The sequence below is a fragment of the Sander lucioperca genome, chromosome 3 (assembly GCF_008315115.2).
Source record: "Sander lucioperca isolate FBNREF2018 chromosome 3, SLUC_FBN_1.2, whole genome shotgun sequence".
NCBI lineage: Eukaryota > Metazoa > Chordata > Actinopteri > Perciformes > Percidae > Sander > Sander lucioperca.
The window spans coordinates 1862506-1879813 of record NC_050175.1 but is presented as its reverse complement, the minus strand read 5'-3'; the positions used below and the strand labels follow the sequence as shown (position 1 = coordinate 1879813).

Below are 17308 nucleotides of genomic sequence, written 5' to 3'. Positions count from 1 at the left end.
TAACGAGTCCAACAGATAACTACAACGGTATTACATGCTAGCTGGACTTATGTTAGCCTGTCACTTGTCACATGACCCAGAGCCCTGAAAAAATATTTGTTTTACTAAAGCAGTATATGAAATCATATGTATTACCACCATTTAGTTGTTTTGTGTTATTTAAAATATTTATAATTATGAACAATTTTTTAAACATTGCAATTAATTATTCCACTCTTTTTTTTTTTTTTTAAACACAGGGGGCAGTGCTCCCCCTGCCCCACAAACTTTGCGCATGCTTTAAAGAATGTGTAAATGTCATGTAATTTCAGCGAGAGTCTGCTCTGAGTGCAATTGGACCCCAGTAAAATGAAGGTTCAAATTTAGTAATTTACCTGTCATGCAGCCCATGGAAATGTAATGTTTAATCCATCCTAATCCACTGGGAGTCATATCAGAAGATTACAGGTCTGATCTATTCATATTTCATCCATATTCAAAGAAAAATTCCATTTTGCTCTTAGAGGCGTAAATGTTTGACTTTGCATCGGCCCCTGCTTCCCAGAGAGCTGGGATTAAAGTGCTAACAGAATAAATGGATTCGGGATGCACATTGCCTCAGGCGGATCGCTTTAGTTAGCTAAAGAAGGAGAATATTTTCCTCTTTTTGTGGACCAGACAGAATGAGCTTCCTCGAAGATGCTTGTATCGGTGATGACCGCTAACTCAGCTTAAAATAATATCCAATATTATCACCCTGGATGCCACAGCGGCAGATTTAGAATTTCGCTGCCCCATTCTCCCTGCTGCCGTTCTCTGGCTTATGATTGGCTGGGCTGTGCACCACACTGCAGCAGCTCTGGTCCTTTGGCTAAAGGGCACACAAACAAAGAGGCAGAGCCGATTATCTGTGTCTCATCCAGAGGCAGCACACAGCAGACATCTATTGTAAGGCTTCAATGCGATGTTGGGGCCTTTTCACAGGAGCCACAAAAGACTTGAGATTATTGAGATTTCACTGATAGTATTGTCATTGTCACTGATATTAAGATATTGCAGGGAGTGTAAAAAACCCTGCAGAACAAAGCTGTTTTGCAGTTACACTTCACAAGGCTTGATAAGGTGTGCCTGATAACGGAAAAACAGACTAAATGCACATTGACTGATAGGAGGTACCTTACTGTTGCCTCATCATACAGGATTTCTGCTGTTCCCAAGTATGATTTTAATTGTGGAATCAGGTACAAGAATCATCTCCTCTAAACCATAGAAGGCGACACCTACGACCACATAGTGAGTGAGCACTGGACCACACACTCAGTGACTGTTGGAGGTTAACAAAGAAGTCCTGCCTTCATGGTAAAGTAGCTGATTAAACAATTCTTTAATGGTTACCTACCTTTTTTATTGTGTACAACATGTTCTACACCTAATTAATTATGTGCGAAGTAGCAATTAAAAGCAGGAAATGTAGCATTAATTCCAAACTTGGCCAATCACAATGATTTGATGAAACTACATATTTAATGGTGATTTCAGTGTTGTATCTAGGGCTGGGACGATTCGTTGACATAGTCGATGTCATCGATTATGTAAATGCGTCGACACAAATAATTTGCGTCGACGCGTCACTAAATAAAATAAATAAATAAAACTTGCGCGCAAATTAATTAATGTAATGCGGAACTAATGTAATGCGGAACTACTGTTAGATATGCGGGTTCTAGGAACACCTAATCTGTAGCTCGCTTAGCTCTGAAGCTAGCCGAGCTCCGCCTACATCAGGCAGGTCGGCGGTCCAGTGAGTGAGTCAGAGATCCACAAGAGTTAGAGGACCCGCCGGCCTCTTTAAGAATGCGAGTTTGGGAAAACTTTGAGACTGTATGGCTGCAGCCTGGAGCCTCCCGTGTCACGCCCTCCCGCCTGGTTGTCTTCCAAGTTTATTCATTATTTTACCTACTGTTAAAAAAAGCAAATACAGGCTACTCTTTTTGCACTTGCTCTGTTTACTTTAAGTTTTTATTTTTGTATTTCTCCTGAAAGTGACTTTATTTTGTGGTTGGATTGATAGTCTACATCTGGCTTCAGGTTGCACTACTAATTCATTTTACTTGAACAGTGCAGTGTTAAACAATTTTAATAAATAGAGATTTGAACCTTATTGAAATTTGTTTTGTGTAAATTGTTAATAATTGAGCAATGGGAAAATAATCGCTAATTGAAAAATTAATTGAAAAATGAATCGTTAGATTAATTGAAAAATTAATTGTTAGATTAGTCGACTAATCGAAAAAATAATCGCTAAATTAATCATTTAAAAAATAATCGTTTGGGACAGCCCTAGTTGTATCACTTTGTTTGTATTGCCTTTTTGATCAGCATGCTTGATATGTACAAATTACCTCTTTTCTTCACAGTCATTTCTATATGCCACAGTGTGCACTCATTTCTCCCCTTAATTTCATTTCTTTTATTTTCATTTCTTTACAAGAAGTTGTGGAAGCAATTCAAGTGTAGCAGTGAAATGAAACAATGGACCTTGATGAAATATACAATTAATTAATCCATGAAAACATTGGTATTTTAATGCTTTTGTAAGGTTTTTCCAGGCTTACAAAACTATTTTTACATTTCCTATTCATTGCAGGTCACTGTCACCGCATCGCAGCTTTGAAATTGGAACTCTTTCATTGTTAAAGAACATGAAATACAATTACAGTAACAGCGCCTAGAGTGAGTGAGATAACACGGTGTAGCGACAGCGTCATGGCAAAGGGCCATGCTCTCCGTTCGCCACATAAAACAGAAATTATTTCAGCTGGTTTGATCTTTCTCTATTAACATAATATCAGAGTGGTTCTGCAGCACGGGTGGGCACTTATCATAGATACTGCATTGTGTATTATTCTAATAATTAAAGGCAATAGCCGCCCGATGAGCATGCTTCATTTGGCATGATTGAATGATTGGCACTTACCAAGCTAATATGGTTTGGGCGAACACAGACACAGTGAAGAGAGTAATGATGTCAGGGGCCACGTCGCAGACTCTGCCCATGATAGAGTGACTCATTTCCTATTAGCGAGGCCTGATTCCACATGGCTTCCTTCTCGCACAACGCCTCAACCCACGTCGTTGCCGCCACGCCACTCCAACTGACACCTCTTAACCAAACCCACCAAATGGAATAGACATAAACCTCACTCCTCATCAGCATTCTCTGGGAAACACGGGCATCACCCTGGCCCTGCTTTTCATGTAGAACAACAAAGGCTCCATTTGTACACATCTAAAATGGTTGCTTAAGAATAAATAGGATTGCACATCAGAGCAAATTGTGCTCTGTGAGCTGTGATGGTGATTCGGTTAAGGAAGTATACTCAAGTATACTCAACTCTAATACTGTACTCTGTAGGCAACATGGTCCTGATCTAGTTTTTCTGATATAAAGTATTAAAGCTACACTATATAATGTATGCAATGGTGAAACAGTAACTGAAGCATATGATCGGATTATAACATGATACATCATTATAGATTAAACTACTTACTCCATCTTCACCAGATACAACATCAATATGCTGCTTACACCTCAAATCGATAATCCAATAATAAAAAAACATATTTAGTTATTATTTGAGTTATACACTCAAAAGATAATCTGCTTCAGGGCTGTATGGGGATTAGATTGATCGACAGTAAAACAACCCACCATCAGATTCAAATGTTGCTAAATCCTGATTGGTGCATGGAAGTAGCAACATCACCTTTTCCTAACTCGCCCACGCTCACTACAAACCACTGGTGAGTACAGAAAAACAGAAATCTCTCATGTAAAATAACCAAGGCTGTTCCAACTTTGGCAGAAGGCAGTGTGTTCATGCAGGGTGCTAAGATGTCGAATGAGAAAACATATTTTGAGGGCCTTCAGAAAGCTACATTTTACTTGTAGGAGTATTTTTACACCGTGATATTGATGCGCGGTATTGTGAAGTGAAAGATCTAGATAACTTTTTCCATCACTAAACACATTACATAACATACTGTACCGTACATATGGAAGCATGGGATAGAACGCTTAAACAGAGCAGCAGCAGCAATGAGAGACGCTAAAGGCCAAACTAGCTTCAACAAAAGCAGAATTGGACAGCTGGTAAGACAAACAAAGTACAGAACTTGTACAATCCAGTGAAGAATGAAATTCACAACCCAATACCAGGCACAATGAGGGATTCAAAGACCCATCTGCCTCAGATGAGGGCCCATAGTGAGATGACACTTGTGTAGCACTGGTATGGGGTCCTCTGTGAATTGCTTCCTACGCAGGATGGATAAGAATGAGCGCTCTGTAATATCGGTGGGTCCTGTCTGTGTGAGGGATAACTTTTCCTTAGGATGACAACGTAAGTTAAATGCCAAAAAAATGCAAAGCTATACTGTCAATGTAAGCAGGGCTTTTCCTCTACTTTGCTGCCTGGAGTGTACAGCAGCCGGACTACCCCAGATCAGCATTGTGCCGGGCTCTCAGAGGACCTGCCCTGCTTCTACCTCTGAAAATAGCACAATAAGGAGGCCTGCTTGAAATACATCTTGCAATACCTCAGCTTTATATGCCAGGAGGCACAGGAAGCAGCGGCTGCGTTCTGCGCACAGCGAAGGCTCAAATGATGGACAGCGCTGACACTTGTAATGATGTGTAAATTACAAAGCGGGTCGACATCACAATGTTCACCCTGGTGGTGAAAGAGCAAACTCATTTCATGAACACAATGATCGCTAAAATATTCATAACAAACAAGAAAATGGGGTGAGACTGCCGCCTCCTTACAAGACCATTATACATTTCCTATGTGTGAATTAATTAAGGCAACAAATGACTTTCGAAAGATCACAGTGCCACCATACTGCCCATAGGTTCAGTCCTTTACATGTGCTCAGACAAATTAGAGGTTTTGTACAACAAAGATGAGAATTATAATGGCATGCAGTGAAGACAATTTGTATTGAGGCAGATAGAGTGCAGGGAGCGATGATAAATGGCTCTAATAAAATACAAACAAAAGCCAACGAGAGAGATCAGACGAGGGAAGAAGACTTACAGCTCGGAGATTTGGAGGTGCTGGAAGAGCTGCCATGACAGAGTGCTGAGAGGATTCTTTGACAAGTTTCTGCAGAGGAAAGAAAAACAAAGCGAAAGTTTAATGGTTTTATTTTATATGAATTATTGTATGTCTCTTGCTTGATGTCGTGTGTGTTCTGTTTTGTATCATTTCCCTCACTTTTATGTTTTGATGTCCTTTGGATTCAGAAACCCAATTAGCAAATCTTTCTGTGGGTCATTTTGATATTTTATCTGTTGCTTTTGAAGTTAAATTGATTTTTCAGTCTCTTTGGGTTTTCTTATCCCAACTTCAAATCATTGTGCACTTATATCTACAGTGCAGTGGTGTTTATCTGCATGTAAAATAAAATAAACTAAATCAGTAAAATTCAATAAATTCAACTAAACTACAATAAAATAGAATAATCAAGGGAAGAAGTGGATGTATAGGCCTGCAATAATGACTGGAAATAAGGCAAAGTACTATTGACAAAGACAGGGAAACAGGCCTGGTGTGGAGCTTCAGGGCTCAGCCAACTCAATAAAAGAAAGTTGACCGCTTTCAAGTCAAATAATTCAATTGACTTAAGGAACCCCTCCGGCTCAGGAAGCCACTAAATTCAATAGCAAATAGCCAGAGACTTACAAGTGATTTGACCAGAACCTCCAATCAGTTTAAAAATGAACATCAGACATGTTATTAAGAAATACAAAATATCCATGAGAGAAAGCTTCACTATCAAATCCTATTATGACTCCATGTATTACATCATGAAAGAAAAATTAAAGAGTAACTTTGTTTTCTTTGATGTTTTCTTTGTTTTGCCTAAATACGGGGTCATAATTCACATACTTTGCACATTACTGCGACTTTGAACACAACACATGACATCACATCTGGGCAGCAAGGACTCATATAACCAGCCACTAATTGCAGGATTTACACGTAGCACATACAGCATGAGATAAGAGACTCAGAGGCATTTTAAATACCAATAAAATATAGCAATGAAAAATTTAATCAGAATACAAACTCAAGATTATTGTTGACTCAGGTATTCACCCTATAACATGCTATGACTTTGTACCAAAAATTTGATACATTTTAAGGGTGCGGTAGAGGTAAGTTACAAAGGCATAAGACAAATATACAATAATAAAACTATATATATATATATATACACATACATACTGCTGATCACTTATATACCGCTGTATATTAATCGATATTGGCATTTTAATTATTTGTTTTTTAAAATATATATATTTTGTATAGTATTTAAAGCACATACTGTACATACATACTCTATGGCAGGTTAATTTGTATGGAAGACCTATTAGATGCTCCTGTTACCAGAAGTGTCACCATGGCAACAGGGAGCTAAGGATGTTCTTTCTTATTTCCTGTGATATCTCACATGCGCACACACACACACACACACACACACACACACACACACACACACACACACACACACACACACACACACACACACACACACACACACACACACACACACACACACACACACACACACACACACACACAGACACAGACACACGCACACAGACACACACAGACACACGCACACAGACACACACAGACACACGCACACACACACACACACACACACACACACACACACACACACACACACCTGGGGAAACAAAGATGTGCAGACACACAGCTAAAACCCACAGAAGTACGTTTGCAGGAAGTCACTCACACACTGGTTAAATATTTTCACCTTGAAATGTATGCTTGTGCAAATGCACTGCTGCTCTGAATACAGGGGATGTGTGAGAATGTGTGAAAATGCTGCATGAAATTTCACCTCGCAAAGAAAACCTGTGGTCCCAAAGAGAGAGAGAGAGAGAGAGAGAGAGAGAGAGAGAGAGAGAGATGGGTCAAAACACAGTTAAAATGCTGACAGCTAACGTTAAACAGTGTAAAGTGTGACTGTATTTTACTCTAGAGGATTCAACACCGGGACGCAACAGTCTGCTCTGCAGCGCAGCAGCTGCCGTTGTCGGAAATACGGTACAGATCCATTTGTCCGACGCGACTGAAGCGTGGTGTCGCGACATCACACATCCATGGTTGATGTTCCATGCCCTTGACCACCAGCTGATTGGACGAACGCGTCCTGGGTCTGGCTGCTCGAGAATTTCAACCAAGTGTCATGGTGGCGCATTGAGAATACGATCTAGTATTTTATGAAAATAGTTCACCGAAACGTGTTTCTGAAAACATTTTAAGCGAGAAATAGGCCATACAGTTACTGAATCTGTCTTTATTTCAGATCGACAAAAGTTAGTTTGAAAGATTTCCGTCTACTTCTACTGGATAGTCACGTCACGTTCAACGGATTAATTTGCATAAAGATGGGCATCTTGCAAATGCAGCGCCGCCTTCCCAGAATGCTTTGCGTGCACGTTGAAGTTGCTTGACTTCACCCATAGGAATATAGTGGAGTGTGGCGCGACAGAAGCGTCGCACGGTCAAATGGCTCAGCGCCGTTAAACAACACAGACGGTGCGGTCACTTAAAACAGGTAGCCGCGTGGTGCATTGAAAGTTATTGTAAAATACCCTTTTCCCATCTGGTGGTTGTTTCTGTCGTTCAACAGCAATTTACTGTTGAAATAAGTTATTGTTATAAGTTATAGTTATTACATTATTATTAAATCATTTAATTTTGACCATATGGCCTAGCAATAAACAAGCCGTTCTTTGATTTCCCCGACTGATGTTTAGTACCCTTCTTTTTTTCTTCTTTTTTTAAACTTAAAAGTATCAGTTCAGGCACCGTTTAGGCAGCAGCACCATTTTAAAAGTATCACTTTAGCACCCTATTTAGAACACAGATCTCATAATAAAATGGCTGTCGAGTGTGTAATGAGAATTTTCGTCAAAAAAAGACAAATATAATTTGATAGCTCTAGCTCGGAGGATGTTTTCCAAATCGACCGGAGTTTAGAACGCCAACACAAACAAAGCGGAAGGTGAGGAACATCCGTCCCAAAATGAGGGAAATCCGGCGGAATCTCCGAACAATCCTGTAAATGAAACGTCGTGGAGATAGACTATTATCCAGCTAATATTAGCCGAGTCGCCAAAAAACTACAAAGACCACTAAATGAATTAGTAGCCTTCATGTGAGACTGTCCTCCAATGAAGAACGTCTTCATAAGTCATTTGCAAATTAACCCACAATTAGATTTTTTTGTTAGACCCTCTAGTGGCCATAGTAATTATGATGGGAGCAAAGTACAAAAGCACCAAATTCCGTGAATGGGTCAAACTATCTTTCACTCAGGAGGCAGGGGTTTGGGTCCGCTTTGAAAATTAAAGTAAGTGGCAAGTTTTGTTTTACTTTACAGAACAAACAGAACTGCATTGCATTCTGCATCACATGCGTAACTGGAAGTGAAGTAAAGTAACTAATTTACAGTTTTTAACCCAAACCATGATCTTTTTCTAAACTTAAGTAAGAAGTTTTGTTTCCTAAACATAACCAAACTGTGACCGTTTCACAGCGCTAACGGCATGTTCCAAACTGTGGCCGTGAGTCCTGTGGGTCGTATTTCCTGCCAGCGCTAGGGATGCTTATTATGAAATATTGGCTCGTATTAAACGGTAGGAATAAATGACTGATATCGTCGTATGGTTTGGAGGTCTTGTTGCTTCATTTTAAATACGCCCCTCTTAGATACATTTAAAGCAATAGTTCAACGCTTTGGGAAATATGCTTATTTGCTTTCTTGGAAGATTGATACCACTTTCCACATATAAGACTGGTTTCTATCTTCTCATCTGACTCTGTAAAAAATACGCCTACTTTCAAAAATGTCAAACTGTTGCTTCAATTTTACAACTTTTTACTGTTCCCTTTACCCTTTAAATGCTTGTTCAAATCACATGTATGCTATTTACATTTATGCCAGTTTCTTTTGAAATGCTCACTGAGACGCTGAAATTTAAGTTACAAATGTGGCTAATAAAATAAATGTTAGTTACTACTTGTAAAAGCAAACAAATCTACTTAAAAGATGGTAAAAGCGTTTTAAATTAACTGACAAATGTTAAAGTCTCTTCCACCTTTTGTTATTGTATACAGACCAGTGAAGAGGAGGAGTGTTTTCTGAGCAGGGAGTGAGACCTCCTTCACATCTCTGGCAGGAAGTGTTTCGTTTTCAAAGGTCATCCTTCGCATCTCGACAAGAAATGTCAGCTAAAATTGGATTGGGAGGAGTAAATGAATTAAACAAATCAGCAAATAAGCCATCAAAGCCGACAGAATGCCAAAAGACGGGAGGTGAGGAAGGCCAAGCACTGTGGAGGGGGGGCAATGATTATTAAATTTAAAAAATAGTAGTGTAGAAAAATAATCTATTAAGAAGCAAGGATGCTCAGTTTCCAGCCAGTGAAGGACATGTCGCCCACCCAACAAACACACGTATATATATTCACCCAGAGATCTCCACCACTTGCTGTAAAACAGACACGGCAGCAGCATCCGGCTGCTTTTCACTCACCGTGCCACGACAAATCATCTCCAGACAGCACTCATTTGAATAAGGAATTATAATTATGGGATTCACATGAAATTTTCATTAGTTTGGGGCAAAAAATATGCGTTACAGCAACGGATGTATCTAGGTGTTAATATTGATGACAGCGTCGGCTCCCCAGCCAGAGGGCGACGAAGTGAATGCTAAACTGAAACCTGGGTGTTTGCTCCTTTGCAGAGGAGGTGCGACTCCTCCTCCCTCCTTCTTTAATAATTCTGTTTGGCACAGATGCCATTGGGAGGGCTTGGCTACTCGAGAGGGTTGGCTAATTAGTGCAGCATCACTGGTAGCTACTGTCTGAGTGTGGGGGAGCGCTGCAGATTGACATTCAAGACCACAAAGAGGAGAACCAGACAGCCACTGAACGAGGCGTCGCAACGGATCAGCAGTATGGACGTCCTGAAATCTAGCCGTCATCTGTCCAGCTGTGGAGAAGCTGCTAATATTTGCTGCAGCAACATAAACTAAATTCCTTCCTTTTCTCAGTTCATTTTATTTATTTTTTTACAGCATTTTGTTTCCTGGAATGCCTCCAAGCCCTTTATGTTATAAGTAACTCTGACGACTGTGAGATGCATAAACACACCTTTCAAAATGTGATGTCTATCTTTAAAATATCATGGGTGTCAATCTTAAAAGAAAGCTTTTAAAAGAGAGCTGACATTTTAGAAAAGGGAGCTTTCTCTTACAGTACAGCAGCCATGTGCAGTTTATTAAATAATGTTGCGTTAATAATTTAAAAAGGTAGAAGTACTTTGATCTAGACTATCTCTTGTCTCAAACAGGAAACTGGCAGTTCAGTGTATATAATTCAGATTTCTGAACAGGGTAATTACAGTATTACATCAAATACATCAAATCCAAACCTGTTTTGTGAAAATACACATTCACTCTGCTTCTCTCTATCAGTGACTGATGCAACACAACAGTGATTCAGCCTGCAGTCAAGTTCACATTCAAGATCCTTCTTTACCTGGAAACATTCTCTCCAAGAATATTAAATGTCAGCATTCAGTTTCAATGATGTCACGTATTCTTTTGCCGTTTCTCTATTTATTATGACATTATTATTTATTATTTATTATTATTATTATTATTATTATTGATCCAGTAGGCTACCTAAAACATCAAAGCATCTACCACATATCACCAAAGGTATTCCCAAAATTAAATATTTCCCCTCATTTGAAGAGGTTGAATGTACTACAGCCCTGAGACTGTTCTATAGCTTGAAGGAACAGTGAAAAATGCAAGCATAAGCTACTAATAACTGCAGCCTTCTGAATGTGTTAATATTCACAACTTATGTCATGCTTTTCATCCCACCCACAATGCATCTCATGGTCCAATGCTCCATCCCCTTTACAGCTGAAACCTATGTATCGTGCCTGAATGCACATAGTGATAGAGTATCAACTGTATGTTGAAATACAAATTGCAATGCCTCTGTCACAGGCACAAAAAGCTCATTTAAAGTGCTCATATTATACTCATTTTCAGGTTCATAATTGTATTTAGAGGTAATGTCAGAATAGGTTTACATGGTTTAATTTTCAAAAAACATATTTTTGTTGTACTGCACATTGCTGCAGCTCCTCTTTTCACCCTGTGTGTTGAGCTCTCTGTTTTAGCTACAGAGTGAGACATCTCACTTCTGTTCCATCTTTGTTGGGAGTCGCACATGCTCAGTAGCTAGGTAAGGACTACTAACCAGTCAGAAGCAGAGTATGAGGGCGTGCCCTGACAGTACCTAGGTAAGGACTACTAGCCAGTCAGAAGCAGAGTATGAGGGCGTGCCCTGACAGTACCAGGTAAGGACTACTAGCCAGTCAGAAGCAGAGTATGAGGGCGTGCCCTGACAGTACCTAGGTAAGGACTACTAGCCAGTCAGAAGCAGAGTATGAGGGCGTGCCCTGACAGTACCTAGATAAGGACTACTAGCCAGTCAGAAGCAGAGTATGAGGGCGTGCTACACTAGCAGCTAGGCGAGCATTATAACGTGTGTTCCAAAGTGACCACGTTTGTCTCTGAAGTAAAGGCTGGACTACAATAGAGCTGTTTAGAGCAGTTTGTGAACAGTGTTTTCTGTTGGAGATGGTAAGTCCCTTTGGGGGGGACTTTGGGCTTTTTCACTTTGTAAACCTATAACGTGCATAATATAATATGAGCACTTTAAAATATCTTAGCCTTCCTAGTTCACCTTCTCAGCTATTTGGAGATATTATCATAGACTGTAAAAAGAAATGGACGAAGCTTCCGAGTCTGAAAAGTGAAGCTAATGCGAAAGTGCCTAGTTGCATTCTATCAAATTTCCAGCAGGGGGCAACTCCACCGGTTGCAAAAAGAAGTTTGTTTCTATAGAAGTCTTTGGGAAAATGACCCTACTTCTGCCTTGATTTATTATCTTAGAGCCACATATTTCCCTCAGGAGTTGGTGGAAACCAAAACAGAGCTAATAGGAGAGTGAGTATTGGACTTACATTCCCCAGGCAGCCAGAAACAAGCCTGTTTTCCCAAGAAAAAGGACATTGTTTATATTTGAGACCAGAAACACAGCTGCAAATGAATGCTAATGTTGCTCCGTGTCTGCTGGATGTGTAAGAAAGCATTTGTTTGCCAACATGTTGCGCGTTGGTGAGTGTTGTCGCTTGTTGTGCCAAGTGGCCAAAAAAATCAATGCAGGTGCAATCGGTGAACAGAGCTGCTGTTGTTCTTAGCAAATGGTGAAATTCAATGTAGACTAGATACTGTAGGCTACACTCATTAAGAACTGTCTGGTTGAGCTTGTGATCTCTGTACTAATGATATTCAGGCTATGATTGTTAATTGTCTTTAACCTTTAAGACTTAAGTTGACTATACTTGATTTTAATGATCATTTAACCATTTTTCTATGACACTTGGTACTTTTTAGTATACAGCTCAGATTCTTTGACAGCTCCTTCAAGAGCAAAGTCTTTTCACACAAATCTAATTGTAGATAGTTGTATAAACACTGAAAAAATAAAGGTAAATTACTTGATCAAAGTTCCTCTCACTGAATTGTAAAAGGTACAGCTTTATTTCTAAGGTTAAAAATAAGTTCATATAGTTATTCATATTAAAAATGAACACTAGCTGTAAAGAGACAGGACACTAAATCAGGTTCCTATGCCCCCTAACACCCTGACCTTCACAGGTTTACTTATTACTGAGCTAAAATAATGTCCAACTACTTCCTGAATTTGCACTGGGCATAAATACTGTACTACTGCAGAATCATCCCAAATGAATGTAATTCCATAAGAGACTGGGCTGAGTATATAGTGTTCAATAAAAACTGTACCAATTTCTCTCAAACATGTCCAGGACTTCCTGTCATCTCTCTACAATGGATCAAATGACTACCAGCCATGTAATCATGCAATGACACCAAAGTCTCCGACTCTGGCCCCCTCACCTCCCAAGGTTTTTTTCCAAATCATGTTTGCCTTACAGTAAAGGATCAACTGTTCACTTGTCCTTTTTTATTTGTGCTATAAAACAATCGTTTTTTTCATGTTTAAAAAAAAACAAAAAGAAATCCAGATGATTTTGGCACAATTTAACCTTGGGACACTTTATGTAAATGCAATGCAGAAGAAGTGAAGAAGTGACAGGTGACTATGATTGTCTCATTTGTTTACAGTCATTATCCAAATGTATCAAAGTCAATGAGGTACTGATTTATTAAAAGTGAAACATAATGAAAACTTACAATAATTTGCACAAAGCAAATGCATTTTTACTTTACGCATATCCCTCCCTACTTAAACATTCAGGACATGGACTCTCATCCCAACACTAGAAGCAACAGATTGCAGCGTCGGCCACAGTGCAGTGCCCCTGGAGAGGTCTTCGGGGGCTAGTACACAGGTGGAAAACAATCATCTGTCATCGCTGGTAAACCTTCTTTAGGTCAGCTTTCACTCTGACGAAGCTCATATATTTGGGAATTATCAGTATAAACAACACACTCTTAGTACTAATATTTATCTTCCATTTCAAACATCCTATCAAAACTCCTCAGATTGGTCTACCATTAATCCACCATGAGCTAATGAGGCCAAGCCGTAAATCATGTATGAGAAAGAATAAATACATTGCACTGATGTATCTTACTGATGGATGTGCTTCAGTGAGACAGTGGTTGCATAGGATTATCAACAAAGGAATTAAAGTGAATGTACTTAAAATCTCCCTCCATAGGCAGTTCAATCACTGGAAATACAAAGAGTGAGAGGGCGAGTGAGATCCATTAATTGTGTTGGAGGTACCATATGGAATTAATTTAGTCAAAACAGGCATGGAGAAACTTCAAACAGCCACCACTTCATTATAAATCGAGAATATTATTCGCCCTAAATCTGCATCAAGCATAGGTAAGGTTGGCTCTGGGGAAAAGGGATAAAAACAGTTGATTCTTTAATCTCAGAAAAATCCTCTGGTTGTGGTATATGTGTGCATGTGTCTTACTAATCTCGCAGCAGAATTCCTCTCTTCTGCTTTTAAACTGGTTTATTCCTCCTCCACATCCAACCAGGTTAAATAACATGAAACTGGAACTACTATCAATGCAGTCTTGAGCAAGGTACATAACCCTCAGCTGTTTTAATGAGTCCAACTGTTTGTCAAAAACTTATAATAGCAGCTTTGAATAATAAACAGTATAGCAGTCTGTATTATGGCTGTACTAGAGAAGATTCATAAACCCCACGGGTTAAACACAAATCCTATTTCATTTAAGTTGATACGTTTCCAACTCTTTATGCAGTTTCTCTCAGTTTACGCCCCAGGCAAATTCACATTTGTGTCGTTCCATTGAGTTTGTATGCATTTGTATTGTGTCACCTATAGTGGTCTGTCTGAATATACAGTACAGCTACACTAGCGAACATGCTCAGAATTACAATGTTAACATGCTGATTATTATCAGATAACAGTTAGCAAAATTTTCATTAGAAAATTGAACTAACATTCAAACCTCACAGCTGAGGTCTATGGGCTAACGCTTGTACATTCATTATTTTAGTTTAGTTGGTTAGCATGCTAACCTTTGCTAATTTGCATTAAACACACTTAGCCTATATGTTAATCATCTTTTTAATGTGTTAGCATGCCAACATTTGCTAATCAGCAAATACAAAGTACAGCTGTTCCTAATTAATCTGTCATCAGTGTGTAGGTATTTTGTCATAAATCAAATTATTTGGACAAAGTACAATTTTGACCTGATGATGGCTATACAGGGATCACAAAAGTTGTGCTACCTGAATTAATCACAAATTGAGAGTAGATGATTATCTTCAGCCCAATAACGTCTGTAAACAAAGGCCTTATGGTGACTCATAACATCTCATAGCATTAATAACAGCCCCTAATATCTGTTACTTTCATTGTAGCAACAGCTGCTAATGACGAGGAATGATTACCTTTAATAAGGGCTTAATCCTGCCTTTTCAGTATCTTTTTATGAATCCCCCTGTAAGGAAAGGCACCTTACATCCAAACTCACTGAGCCATTTAAGTCAGGTTAGCACTATTATGGTCAAGGCATAACTGGACTATATCCCTGCAATGTCATTTGAGGTTTCAGTTTGCCAGTGTAATTAATGCAAGACAATATTGTGCAGAGTCATCCGCCTACGCTGCTGATGGTAAGGGAGAGATGTGAGACAACGTTCCAAGATTCAAGAAAACGAAGCCTTTAAGCCATGATTCTGATTATTTTTCCAGATAGGGATGGAGATGTTAATATAGACTGAGTAATGTAATGAAAATTGCCATTAATCTAATGAGACAAGCAGAGACAGAACGGCCACTGGGCTGACAGCATGCCACAGGTAGACTTGAACCTTTTAGCCATAATTCTGATTGTGTTTGCTAATTATGAAGAAATGAAATATGAACAGCCTCTGACAAAATGCAATGCAAACAAATGTCTGTGTTCTAGGAGAGAAACAGCGGGGAGAGAGGCAGTAGTGGGCTGCGGTGGAGTTTTGTGATAGTGAACCGGAGCTCATGGTTCCCATGGAGAGAATTTTGCAGCTTGTTTAGCTGAGGGTACACACTGCCAACCTGTTCTGGCCTGCTGCTTTATGAAATGCCTCTTGCTGAAATCGATAAAATGTTAGAGTTGATTAAAACACCAATAAAGACACCCGGGAGTATTGTTCTTCAGATGACTGCGAGAAACATTTTCAGCCTGTCTTCCGGCCTTGTTTCTCAGAGTGTTTTTCCAGCAAGCAAGTCAACACAGCTTGCTTATAGTAAATACAATCCCTATTCGTATTTGTTTGCTACATAGTAAAACGTCAACGTCCATAATTGAAAAATTCTCTCCTATGTGTTCGAGCAGAGGTAATAATGAACCTCAAGACCAGGTGATTTTTGTTATTGGGTTCAGACAATATTGGCCTCCAATAATTTCCATCCAGAAAATAAAGATATGAAGGTAGTCAAAGGGAAGACATTGAAGAAGACCGTGTGACTTTGGCATCTTTCCCAAAAGCATAACCATTTAAATCTGTGAGTGAGTAGGCCTGTCGCGATAGTCAATAAATTAATTAATCGCACGATAAAAAAAATGAGCTCAATAATTTTTCCGGCCGTGATAATTTCCATTTGCATGCTTGTTTGTTTTCCTTGTCTTTCTCTCTCTCTCTCTCTCTCTCTCTCTCTCTCTCTCTCTCTCTCTCTTTCTCTCTACCAAAGAGACTGGAGGACCACTCTCGGTTCCGTAGCGTAAATTAAGTTACGAGTGAACCCTCTTGTCAGTCTCATGGTCTTTGTGTTGGGAGGCGGGACTCCTGGCGGAGAGACAGAGACAGAGACAGAGAATACTAGTTGAGAGTTGGAGCAGGGTTTCCCGCAGCACTTTGCAGTTAAGGCGCCGTCAAAAAAAACCTATATATATATGAGCGATATCCGCCGTGTTACTCGGCGTCCTGTTTTCTCCCTTTCATTCCAAACCACGCAGTTGACAACCTGCAGGTGGAGGCGGTGGAGACAGGCTCGGACATACACGCCGTGGACTTGTCAGTCTCGCAAGCAGTTTCAGGAAAGTGGCTGCATGTGTCCGACAATGCACAGAACATTAACCGGTACAAGCCTACAGCTGTCCGCGGACACGGAGTGTGGAAAGTGTGTCAGAGTTATGCCAGTGTTTGTGTGGGTGTGTGTGTGTGTGTGTGTGTGTGTGTGTGTGTGTGTGTGTGTGTGTGTGTGTGTGTGTGTCGGCCCGTTCCCGCGAAGCTCCGACCTGCCGACAGCAGAGGAGCAGAAGAAAGTAGCTCCACCTTCGCCAAAATGAAGACTGAAAAACGGAACTATTTTGGTACAAACATTTACTCGCCATGTGGCAGATAGCCACATAGATATAGATATAATTTATTAATTATATGTTATTTAAATGTAATATTTAGTGTTTAATAAATAATTGTTAAATGTAGTACAGAGTCTGTAGTCTATCGCACAAACGAGGAATGCTGCAAACATTTGACAGCCGGTATGAATTGCCTGGGAGAACATACGGGTCACAAACGGCAATTCCACAACTGTCCAACAGCGTGAAAGACGACATACTAAAGGAGATCAAAGACATATGTGGATATTTAAAATGTCTTCCAGTTCCAGTG

General features: G+C 39.7%; 1 protein-coding gene across 5 annotated transcripts in view; it reads right to left on the bottom strand.

Moving 5' to 3' along the window:
- Positions 1-17308, bottom strand: part of ntrk3b (neurotrophic tyrosine kinase, receptor, type 3b) — a 227127-nt gene that overhangs the window by 127114 nt on the left and 82705 nt on the right. For all 5 annotated transcript variants that reach the window (XM_031309582.2, XM_031309581.2, XM_031309589.2 and 2 more), the window contains exon 4: positions 5079-5147. In XM_031309582.2, coding sequence (XP_031165442.1) covers positions 5079-5147 — 69 coding nt within the window. The remainder of the gene's footprint in view (positions 1-5078; positions 5148-17308) is intronic.